Here is a 12,762-nt window from a genome sequence, read left to right as displayed (position 1 = left end):
CAAAGGGGGCTTGAACAGAGGTTTTGGAAATGGAGATTCTAAGATCTTATATTATTGTCAAAAAATGAAAGAATGGCATGACAAGTTACAGCTGAATTAGTGAGAACCTGCTTGATAAAGCTTATGCCTTTCAGTGTTCAACACAGTGCCAAATTACTCCGGGGTAGATTTGATCAACCTATAACCTGATGAGCCACATCTGCATTTCACAGAACTGGCGAATCACCTTTGATTGCATCAACATCCTAGGTTATCTCGGAAATACTCCTAAAAATACAAAGTAGATTTACGAACGAGGGGAGGCCATTCGGCCCATCTATGTTCGTCCTGTTCCTATTAGCTGTCATTGCAGTAGAGCACCGGGTACCTCGGCTGTGGTGAGGAAGATGTCGTCAGAGATGTGTCTCACTCCACAGGCGATCACCCCCAGTGCCACTCCAGGGAACACGTAGGCGTTGTTTCCCTGGCCAGGGATGAAGGAGCGCCCGTCAGCAAGAGTCACTTTGTCAAAGGGGCTGCCACTAGCAAAGATACCACGACCCTGCCAAAGGGGAAACAAATAACAAAACAATACCCTGAAAATGTATGTAGGTAAAAAAAAACAAAAAACTTAGACATATATCACAGTTACAAACTGTATTTGTTCTGTCCTGGGTAATACCGTATTCCTTCAAATTTAAGATGCAGTCCACATTTCCCACTCTCAATTTGAGGAAAAAATAAAACATCAAATAAAGTTGCATTTACAAAGATACAACCTCAATTACGCATATAAGAAAACGATGTATGGAGGCAGTTTGCGGCCATCTGCTGTCACTCATTTCCAGTCATGATTACTCGCACCTGTTTTTCTCCCTTTTTGTGAACTGTGGTATTGCTTGTCATGTCAAAAAATACGGGGGTCTGATCAGCATTTCCGATCTGTCCAAGCTGGTACTGTTTGTTAGAGCGGAGCCTAATAACGAAACAGAAATTGTAAAAGCGTCTCTTTGAATTCCTCAGGAAGCTAATGATGCTTCTTTGAAAATGGCTGCCTGTATGTTATGGGTAATTCGATATCAGGCAGTAACATTTTGGTTCATCTTTTCTTGGCAGTCAGTCACGTTGCTGCTTGTGTATTCGGGTATTCACATCTTTTTTTGCCAATTTTAATACACTCATCACTGTACTCGAATTTAAGACGCAGGATATTTTTTAGAAGAAAAACTGGTTTAACAAGTGCATCTTCGAAGGAATACGGTAATTTGTTGAACATAAAAGAACCGCATGTGTAAATCTGTTTGGTAGCACAGAGGCTCGTGGCTCAGTCCGTTGCCTGCCACGTACACACACCACGAGACAGATTTGTCGAAGTGATGGATGGAAAGGGGTCTTACCTCAGTCAGAGTGTAGCACTGCTCCGCTGTGCACTCTGCTTTGCTTGTCGGGTTACTCAAAGCGAATATTATGGGCTGCTTGTTGAAGGAGGCCATGTCTTTAATGATTTTCTCTGTGAATGCACCACCAATGGCAGCAACTCCTGAAAATAAAAAAAGGTTTTATTTTTCAGTCACTGTTTGTCAATAAGGTGTCTGTCTATTCTCACACAGCTACAATGTCATGCACATCAGACAACTATCCTGATTCAGTAGAGCTAAAGCATTAATTGGCCATGAAAGACCCTGATTTCACAGAACCTGATTAGCACTAATCCTGTGCTACCTAATGGGAAGGTAGTTCAAGATTAGGGCTCCTTGGGGTCTGTGAAATGAGACAATAACATTCAGAATGGATATGGCCCCCCTTGGTGCGTAATTTGTAATAAAGTCAAGGAACAAACATGTCAAAAGAGAGGTCCTCCTTTGAGAACCACATTAGAACAATATTTGAACGGTTTAGCTATATAGTGTTTGTTGTATTAAAAAAAAAAAACGACTCATTCTAAATTGTGCACATTGTGCTGCAGATAGAGCAACACACTGCTGACCTTCTACCAATCATTCATAATGAGAATGCTTTAATATATGTAGCCCATACCTATGATGGCTGTGGGTTTCACAATCTGAACGACTTCCTCCAGCGTCCTCACTTCGGGGTGTTCCTGGGCAAACTGCTCCTTCTCATGGTTCAGGTTCCCCCTGCTCTGTGCACAGAAAACAAGACCCACCTGAGATGCTGCTGTCTATTACCAGCTTTGGAGTGGATGTCACAATCCTCTACTTCAGTCTTTCTTCCCCGTCGGTCACCAGTCACTTAAGACCGCATGTTGACCAATCAGTATCTGGGTATTTTATTTTTCCCAGTAGCAGTTACAATCTATAGATGTTTCAACCAATAGGACACACATTATCACACCACTTTAATACTCTGATCTTAGTTTCTACCTATTTAACATAGCCAACTCACTACTCAAGACCTAGCATAGTGCAGTCAATCACATGACACATATTGGTAATGTTTTAGTACATTTGCATAACATTGCCTTGTGAATATTTCCTGCTAAATAATTAAAAATCAGCCCCATCATGCAGTAGCAGTATGGGAAGGGATGTGGGTGGTGGCAGGCTGGCAGCATTTGTTCAGTGCAGTGACATGAGATATCTGCCAACTTCACCAGGCTGTGTGACTGGCTGCAGTATAGCAAGGACAGACCTGTGAAAGGGGAGCTGAGGAGGATCATCTCTAAGAGGTAAGTTCCAGGACACTGAAGACAGCAGTTGTCAGTGCTCTGAAAGCCTACTGTCAGCACTACTGAGTAGCTGACACTGCTGCTAGGAGGCCGGTTTCTGTTGGAGGTCTGGGATACTTACACTCATTACATTAAACTGCAACTACAGTTTATACAAAAAGGGCTTGATTCACTTACTTAACTATGCACCCATTGGTTGACACTTATGTAATTTAAATGAAAGTGTCCTCTCAGAGCATTTTGGATAAATGTGTATCTCTGGAATCAGATTGGATGAAGGTTCAGTGGTGTAGGATTGTGTTGTGTCGTACACTTTGTGAATCTTCTTGGTCTTGGTCCGATCCCCTAATGTAAATTACTCTTTCTCCTGGTTTAACAAGGGAATGCAGCAATAAACACCCAACAAAATAACCTTGATAGACAGTAGGGCGCACAATTATGAGCCTACATGCTAAATAAATAACCAGATGACCACTAGCCAGTCACACCATTGATCAGATCACCTCCAACATCTAATCATTCACCCATTTCAGAGCAACTGTGGCACTGAGAAAAAGATGCTATCAGTCAGCCATACAGTTAAAACACTTCATATAAAAATCTTTTTTGGAAACAATGACATTTGATTACCTTCACAATGAGTCCCTTTGAGTCAACCATCCAGATCTTCTTGACGGCCTCAGCGTATGGAACCCCCTCCTTCTTCATGGCCATGATGATCAGATGAGCTATCCCCATGGCAGCCTGCAAGCAGAGGCACGACAATCAGGGCTATTATTATAAACCATGAAGCCAGTTAGGATGAGTGCGATTTCCAATTCATCTGATGATGGTAGTGGAGGCAGGCAGCTTCACCTTGCTCCATTCTGCCATGGAGATGCAAGAGAGCCACACAGTTTTGGTTTGGATTAATCACACCCACACTGACCGGCTACTTCTGATACAAGGCACACTATTTTCACAACAAAAAAAATCTGTGTCACTGAGAAACATTTATTAAATAATTTTACTCTAAGATTCTTTAGTATTGCTAGATATTCCACCATTGAGTGTTTTATCCTTTTGGTAAATGTATACATTGCTAGTTCTGCAGTGGTATACACCAACTTGAGATCAATCTCCTACTAGGAACCAACCAGCCACATGGACTCACCCTGTTCGTACATTTTCTTATGTTCTTATAAGACTTCACAAAGCCCACAAGTGGATTTTTGTGTAATCACATTTAATCACTAAAGGGAAAAAGCAACCATATATATGAAAATATAAATGAAACCTACCTCCCCAGCACCCTGAAAGACAAACTTGTGATCAGAGAGTTTGTTTTTGGTGATCCTTAAAGCAGCCAGAATGCCAGCCACTGCAACAGAAGCAGTTCCTAAACAGGTAGAGAGAACGCACTGAGTATGGTATGATTTTACTATTCTGGTGCTCTATGCATTCACCAATGGACCTGACACGGTAAAACAAAGTTTAACAGAAATATGTTTAGTTGTAGCTTAAACATTTTGAAACAAAAGAAACAAAAGAAACTCAAATTTAATGACAAACGACTTGTTGAAACATTTGTTGTTGAATGTTAGTTTCTTTTAGAAGTTATTTCTAAATCTAGCACTATTCAGTGTTTAATATTTGTAGATCATACAATTTAAAACTTGAATTGCAGTCACAACAACCAAAGCAGGTAGAGGTCCAGGTTTTTTTTTTTATATATGAAATCCCTGCAATGACCACTTATAATCACAAGATGGCGCTGAAGATCCAGTTGGAAGCTTCCAGGCATCCTCAAAAAAAGTACATGCAGTAGCATAAAAACAGTTTATTTACTGGCACTGGCAACACACCAACATCTTTCATTCTGCACTCCATTGGCGAAGACGGAATGGCACACTATCTTATGAGGACTTGTAAGCTACTGCCTGGGCTGCTCAATTATTTGGCCAAACAATAGTGCCCTACTGCGCAGCAAGCGCAAAGGCAATGACATTTTCTGAGAGAAATAAATCACATGGTATAAAAAAAGCAAGAAGCTAGTTTTACACTCTTATAATTATTTATTGAAAACGTGCCTTTGCAGTAGGGCTATGGATTCAGTAATACAAACTCAATATACAGACGTGCTCAAATTTGTTGGTACCCTTACAGCTCATTGAAATAATGCTTCATTCCTCCTGAAAAGTGATGAAATTAAAAGCTATTTTATCATGTATACTTGCATGCCTTTGGTATGTCATAGAATAAAGCAAAGAAGCTGTGAAAAGAGATGAATTATTGCTTATTCTACAAAGATATTCTAAAATGGCCTGAACACATTTGTTGGTACCCCTTAGAAAAGATAATAAATAATTGGATTATAGAGATATTTCAAACTAATTAGTTTCTTTAATTAGTATCACACGTCTCCAATCTTGTAATCAGTCATTCAGCCTATTTAAATGGAGAAAAGTAGTCACTGTGCTGTTTGGTATCATTGTGTGCACCACACTGAACATGGACCAGAGAAAGCAAAGGAGAGAGTTGTCTGAGGAGATCAGAAAGAAAATAATAGACAAGCATGGTAAAGGTAAAGGCTACAAGACCATCTCCAAGCAGCTTGATGTTCCTGTGACAACAGTTGCAAATATTATTAAGAAGTTTAAGGTCCATGGAACTGTAGCCAACCTCCCTGGGCGCAGCTGCAAGAGGAAAATCGACCCCAGAGTGAACAGAAGGATAGTGCGAATGGTGGAAAAAGAACCAAGGATAACTGCCAAAGAGATACAAGCTGAACTCCAAGGTGAAGGTACGTCAGTTTCTGATCGCACCATCCGTCGCTTTTTGAGCGAAAGTGGGCTCCATGGAAGAAGACTCAGGAGGACTCCACTTTTGAAAGAAAAACATAAAAAAGCCAGACTGGAATTTGCTAAAATGCATATTGACAAGCCATAATCCTTCTGGGAGAATGTCCTTTGGACAGATGAGTCAAAACTGGAGCTTTTTGGCAAGTCACATCAGCTCTATGTTCACAGACAAAAAAATGAAGCTTTCAAAGAAAAGAACACCATACCTACAGTGAAACATGGAGGAGGCTCGGTTATGTTTTGGGGCTGCTTTGCTGCGCCTGGCACAGGGTGCCTTGAATCTGTGCAGGGCACAATGAAATCTCAAGACTATCAAGGCATTCTGGAGCGAAACATACTGCCCAGTGTCAGAAAGCTCTGTCTCAGTCGCAGGTCATGGGTCCTCCAACAGGATAATGACCCAAAACACACAGCTAAAAGCACCCAAGAATGGATAAGAACAAAACATTGGACTATTCTGAAGTGGCCTTCTATGGGTCCTGATCTGAATCCTATCGAACATCTATGGAAAGAGCTGAAACTTGCAGTCTGGAGAAGGCACCCATCAAACCTGAGACAGCTGGAGCAGTTTGCTCAGGAAGAGTGGGCCAAACTACATGTTAACAGGTGCAGAAGTCTCATTGAGAGCTACAGAAAATGTTTGATTGCAGTGATTGCCTCTAAAGGTTGTGCAACAAAATATTAGGTTAACGGTCCCATCATTTTTGTCCATGCCATTTTCATTTGTTTTATTATTTACAATATTATGTTGAATAAAAAATCTAAAGCAAAGTCTGATTTCTATTAAATATGGAATAAACAATGGTGGATGCCAATTACTTTTGTCAGTTTCAAGTTATTTCAGAGAAAATTGTGCATTCTTCGTTTTTTGTGGAGGAGTACCAACAAATTTGAGCATGTCTGTATATGCACTGAATCACCTTTTAGGGTATTACTGGTAATCAAAGCCCATTGCTAAATCCACTGCAATAACTCAATACTGGTTTGCTACTGCATCAGGACGACTCTGCATTATTTGTTCAAAATCCATTGTGTTGCCATTGGCAATGCTGTAATCTGCTAATCTGGTAGACTTTCTTTGGTGTTATAATACAATGCCACTGGTATATTTAGAATGTTTCTGTTAGGGAGAACACCTCACGGGGCCAGGAAAGGGCCTCAGGGTGTGTTTATATGTACTTGCAGTGTACACGAAGGCATGGTATAAAACAAGAAAACATGCTGACACTTAGCTTTCCTTTGCAAACCTGTTTAATATATTCTGCAGGCAATAACATGGATCTAACAACGGTCTGAATAATATCATATCCAACTGTACATGCGCTTTTGTGTGACTGTAAGCTTGTTCTTGGCTGCCCTGGAATATATCCTAATTGCTTAAAAGCTGGTAGCTATATCACCCTGTAACCACATCTGTAATTATTGCCAACCAGTTATTCTCAGAAGATATAGTTGAGTTCTCAATCCCAGAACAAGCATAGCATTAAACCAACTACTGCAAACCCCTTTTATAATTAATAACAAAGATGAAACAGTGTAATGTGTGCAGGGTATTTGTTCTCAATATTGGCTATTCACATGCACCTCTGTTCAAACACATTGCACGTTGCTACTGGCTCTAAATACCAGGTCATGTTTGAAGAGCACTGGTGCCACGGACAATCTCTTATCCTGAATGGGAATAATATGTTATGAAAAGGAAATCCTATCTAGTCATTCACAATACATACAAAGGAATTTATTATCTGGTAATACTACCAAACAAGCCAATTTGTGGTCTTTTCTAAACAGAGAGAAACTGCTGGGTTGCTGAGCGGTCACTTTGTGTACAAATGGAGGGACACAACCTAAAAGCTGAACTTCAGATGTGTTCTTGAGTCGACTGGCACCAGAACTAAACCTGACTCTCAGGGACTCCTGCTGCACACAGTGTAAGAGACCTTATAGTGCAATGACAAGTCAGAGTGAAAACAAAGCATGAGCAAGCAAACAGATCAACTGCAATAAGATACTTGTGGGAATATATTAAAATAAATAGTTTTTTAAAGATCTTATCCTTAGCAGAAAGCCTAAGCTTGGAGTTCATGCAATTTAAAGCAGTTAAAGGATGCAGAACATTAAAGACTTTTAAGCAAGGTCCCCGAGCAGCTCTGCTGAAATCACAGCCGCATGGTGTGCAGGGTGAGTCATATAGTCAGGGGAGCGCAGATTCCTGTCCAGGCTGTGAGAAGTTGCCATTCTTTGTTGGGGATTCCACAGGGAGCATCACATTAGCTCTGGCGCGTCCAAAAGTTAGTGAAGCAAAATCAGACACATCACAGCGCTACAGCGCCCCCTATTACCAGGCACCTGCTAGGCTGAAGCAAACACCTGCTGGAGACTGTTAACCGCATTTATATTCTGTTATCAAAGGTTGAAACTAGAAAATCCAGCATATGTTGTATATCTTATTTTCTTTTTTTTATAAGACTGGGGCTGATGACATTCCCATAAGATCTACAATCAACAGAGCAAAAAAACCCTCAAGCAAAGTTGGTACTGTATAATAGACTGGGATCTCCAGTTCCCATAATGAAGTTTATTATACATACTCTCGCAGTTAGCCTTTCATCTCCTATCAAGATATTCCGTCTTTCTTTCCAAAATCAATGCCCTTCTCCCTGGTGCAACATCTGTCAGAACATCTGCAAGCCTTCATCACTCAAGACAAGATGCTTTAATGATGCCAAAGACATCCACTCGCCTTTGTATAAAACGCAAGATCAGGCAGGCTTTGCCTGAACTGTCTGGGTCTCACGGATAATGCTGTTAGCTGGAGTTAGTTGGAAATAGCAAAGTTGTATTTAAATTTGTGGGTGCCTAAGTCTTCTGAGCATTATTTGTACAATAAAAATGTTTATAGTAAAGACTGTGGGAAAATAATAAAATGTCACTTGATGACACAAAAATTTCTCGTTTCACACTGGCTTATCTTCACTTAGATTCTAGAGTATATGTGGGAAGTAAAATACATAGGGCATTCATTGTAGGTATAAGCAAAACATCTTCCTCATAAAACGTTTGAAGAGGGGATGCCTAGTGATGGTGCTGTTGGATTTCACCCAGAGGAGTTTAATGCCAGCTTAATTGAGTTATTAGCAGCTGTAGAATTGGTGGTGGTAGATTTGCAAAGTCATACACGCTTCCCTCATGGAGATGCTAAAAGAGTTAGTAGTGAGGTTCTGCAAAATCTAGTGTCACACGTCCCCACCTGTTGCAACAACTGTTTAAATAACATACCTGTCATTTTCCCTTTCATTGTTAACATCCTGACAACTACACATATAACTTTAAAGTCTGTTTTAAAATTATTTTCAAAATGGCAGCTCTCGTGCACTGGGGTTTGAGATCTGTCCTCTAAATTACTGCAGGAAGAGCGATTAACAAACAAAAAAAAAGCATAACAAGTGCTCTGGCTTTGATGTTCCGTGCCACATCGTGGATCGTTATTGCTGTGTTACTTGTTTGTCAATGTGGGCAATAATCCTTACACTATCAGTGCACTAGAGCAGCCATTTTGAAAATAGCTTTGAAATAGACTTTAAAGTTATAAGTGTAAAAAGTTGTCAGGATGTTAATGAAAGGAAAAATATGTTATTTAAACAGTTGTAGCAACACGTGGGGATGTGTAAAGCTGTATGTTGCTGAACCCCGCTACTTACTCTAATAACCCCAAGACCCCCCCTGTGCTTCTGAGCAAAGTACCATCATTCCAGCAGCAAAATCATTCATCAGCACCTTGTGTAAAGGCCTGATCGTGAAAAAATCATTCATCAGCATCTTGTGTAAAAGCCTGATGAGAACCAAACCATCCACATGCTAATGGGCATTCAATTTCATCAACTTGTTCCTGGTTTATCTTATTCAACAAAAAAAGAGTTTGAGAATAAAAGCTGACATACACAGAATCCCGGAGGCTTCACACTCACGCTTGTCTAAGTTAATTGGATCCTTTAAGAAAAAATCTTAGGGGTAAAGAAATATCCTGTTTTATTTGCTTGTCTGAATACAAGTTTGGAAAGCTTTACTTCAACTCACCACGTCCAGTGTCAAGAGTTCAGCTTTCACAACCAAGTTATAAAAAATGAAACTAAAGCTGTTTTCTGAATACTATCTGGTGTTTTGTTCAGTTTGCAGAACATGTTATGCCTTTTCCCAAGCCAGATAAAGTAGGAGGTGGCAAACACTGTTGAAGCAGCAAAGGTCATTCAAAATGATCTAGACAGCATTCAGAATTGGGCAGACACATGGCAACTGAAATTTAATAGAGGAAAGTGTAAAGTATTGCATGCGGGCAATGAAAATGTGCATTATAAATATCATATGGGAGATAGTGAAATTGAAGAAGGGAACTATGAAAAAGACCTAGGAGTTTATGTTGACTCAGAAATGTCTTCATCTAGACAATGTGGGGAAGCTATAAAAAAGGCTAACAAGATGCTCGGGTATATTGTGAGAAGTGTTGAATTTAAATCAAGGGAAGTAATGTTAAAACTCTACAATGCATTAGTAAGACCTCACCTAGAATATTGTGTTCAGTTCTGGTCACCTCGTTACAAAAAGGATATTGCTGCTCTAGAAAGAGTGCAAAGAAGAGCAACCAGAATTATCCTGGGTTTAAAAGGCATGTTGTATGCAGACAGGCTAAAAGAATTGAATCTATTCAGTCTTGAACAAAGAAGACTACGTGGCGATCTGATTCAAACATTCAAAATCCTAAAAGGTATAGACAATGTCAACCCAGGGGACTTCTTTGACCTGAAAAAAGAAACAAGGACCAGGGGTCACAAATGGAGATTAGATAAAGGGGCATTCAGAACAGAAAATAGGAGGCACTTTTTACAGCGAGAATTGTGAGGGTCTGGAACCAACTCCTCAGTAATGTTGTTGAAGCTGACACCCTGGGATCCTTCAAGAAGCTGCTTGATGAGATTCTGGGATCAATAAGCTACTAACAACCAAACGAGCAAGATGGGCTGAATGGCCTCCTCTCGTTTGTAAACTTTATGTTCTTATGTTCTTAAAGTACATCTACATGACCTACAACTACTGCACTTCCCCCACTTTAGAAAATACCCCAACAGGCTCAAACCCAAATCCCCCTCTTCACTGCCTTGTAGATGCATCCCCAGCATGGCAATACATAAGAGTGAAAAATACCATTATTCTTAAGTGAAGAGTAAAATATTTACATTCAGATGATTAGAACCTCATTGGCATAACGTCTAACAATCCCAGAGACTGCCAAAGAAGAGTCTGAAGAAACAACTGAAACTCCCTGCAACTCATTTCTGTCAAGCTCTGACAGCCTTAACATGAACACCACTTCTCAGACACTGCCTGGGCAGAGAACTTTCCTTTCAGCATTCTAACACAGACAAAGGGTGACTAAGATGTCTGCAATGCAACTAAACTATTATCTACAGAGGCAGCTCAGCCTAAAGTTATATACTGTCTGCCTGTCTCTTCTACATTAAGATGAAGTAGAAACCATGGCAATCCAGCAAACCACAGATGCAGCAGCCTCTTACAGTTTAACAGCAAAGCGAGAACTTTGCTTTTCATTGCAACCAGACTCAGTCATCATTTCGGAAGATAATTGGAAGGTGCACTGAAAATATAACTTTAGACAGAGAGCTTTCATTACACTATGTAACACAATTTTTGTTCCTGGGTAGTAAGTGTTATTTCCTAATTGCTTATGCCTCAAAAGTATAGAAAATGGCTATTATTCCCCACAAACTTTGCTTTTGTGACCAGGACAGTGATATTTTGAAATTTACCTATTTCCAATGAGAAAACGGGCGAATGCGTGTCTTTTCGTTTACATAAAGTCAGAAAAAAACAACATATGGATCCAAATTAACATGTATTTATACTAAAGTAATACAAAAATGACTACAAAAGATTTAGAAGTGAGTAGTTTTTCGAGATTTACGATTATACTGTAAATCACTTTCACGAATCAGCCCCCAAATGTAGTCTCCCATCATGTTCTGTGATTTACAGTATAATCGTAAATCTCGAAAAACTACTCACTTCTAAATCTTTTGTAGTCATTTTTGTATTACTTTAGTATAAATACATGTTAATTTGGATTCATATGTTGTTTTTTTCTGACTTTATGTGAACGAAAAGACACAAATTCGCCCGTTTTCTCATTGGAAATAGGTAAATTTCAAAATATCACTGTCCTGGTCACAAAAGCAAAGTTTGTGGGGAATAATAGTCATTTTCTATACTTTTGAGGCATAAGCAATTAGGAAATAACACTTAGTACCCAGGAACCAAAAAAAAAAAAAAAATTGTTACACGGTGTTATCAATCACTATGTTTACATACACAAGTAAATCAACCCTTTGGTAACTGGTTGTTTTGAATCCGAAATCAATGGCACAGAGCTTACATGACAAAATCAATCAGGTTTTCTGAGACAGTGATCCTGAACCTGTGTGCACTTGCATCAGATTAAAACACATGGAGAACAGATAAAGGATTTGGGAAAGTGGAAATTGTACTGCAATTCAATCTCCCAGCCGTCAGAGGGCTGTGAATCGACCACAAAGTTCCCAACAAGGATCACGTCATGGGGCGGAAGTCCCGGTTTGATTGACAGGAGGCTTTTGCCATTGGGACAAAAGTCCAGTTACAGCGGTCGCCATCTTTGTTGGGGGCATCAACCTGGGAACACGGTGGAACATTCTCGAATCGGCAGATGATTGAGCCCTGCTGATTGGGGGGGGGGGTGTTTCCTTGTGTATATAGGGCCCGGGTTGTAACACTTCGGGTTGGTTTGTTTGGAAAGAGAGAAGCACACTGTATACATTCAGAGAGAGAGAAAGAGAGAGAGAGAGAGAGAGAGAGAGAGAGAGAGAGAGAGAGAGAGAGAAACCCAGTGGGACGCTGACTCTTCCCACAAGGTGCAGCCATCCAGGAAGCTTTAAAAACTGTCTTTTGTTTATTTTCAGATCCTTGGTTAGGGGATCTCTTAAGTTTAAGACTCTAATTTAACCAAACCGAATACCAGTGTTGGTAGGAGGGGAGGATTTTTCTTGGAATTATTTTGGTGATTTATGTAAAGAAAATACAATCTTAAAAGGAACTTTGAGTTAATAAAATAAAAAGAAGGAATTTATAAAGAAACCCTGTGGAATTATGAAGATTTTGTGAAAGATAATAAAGAGAAAATAGAACTTTCTAGAAACTCAATACTGC

At 39.8% G+C, this 12,762-nt stretch overlaps 1 protein-coding gene across 3 annotated transcripts in view; it reads right to left on the bottom strand.

Annotated features, from left to right (window-relative positions):
* The window catches only part of LOC117405935 (NADP-dependent malic enzyme, mitochondrial-like), a 67,580-nt gene that overhangs the window by 7,030 nt on the left and 47,788 nt on the right, over positions 1-12,762 (bottom strand). For all 3 annotated transcript variants that reach the window (XM_034009474.3, XM_034009472.3, XM_034009473.3), the window contains exons 9-13: positions 3,949-4,046; positions 3,299-3,412; positions 2,017-2,122; positions 1,377-1,519; positions 368-541 (exon numbers count right to left, since the gene is read on the bottom strand). In XM_034009474.3, coding sequence (XP_033865365.2) covers positions 368-541; positions 1,377-1,519; positions 2,017-2,122; positions 3,299-3,412; positions 3,949-4,046 — 635 coding nt within the window. The remainder of the gene's footprint in view (positions 1-367; positions 542-1,376; positions 1,520-2,016; positions 2,123-3,298; positions 3,413-3,948; positions 4,047-12,762) is intronic.

The sequence above is a fragment of the Acipenser ruthenus genome, chromosome 9 (genome assembly GCF_902713425.1).
Source record: "Acipenser ruthenus chromosome 9, fAciRut3.2 maternal haplotype, whole genome shotgun sequence".
Taxonomy (NCBI): Eukaryota; Metazoa; Chordata; class Actinopteri; order Acipenseriformes; family Acipenseridae; genus Acipenser; species Acipenser ruthenus.
The sequence above is the reverse complement of the archived record's forward strand: the minus strand, read 5'-3'. Positions and strand labels throughout refer to the sequence as shown.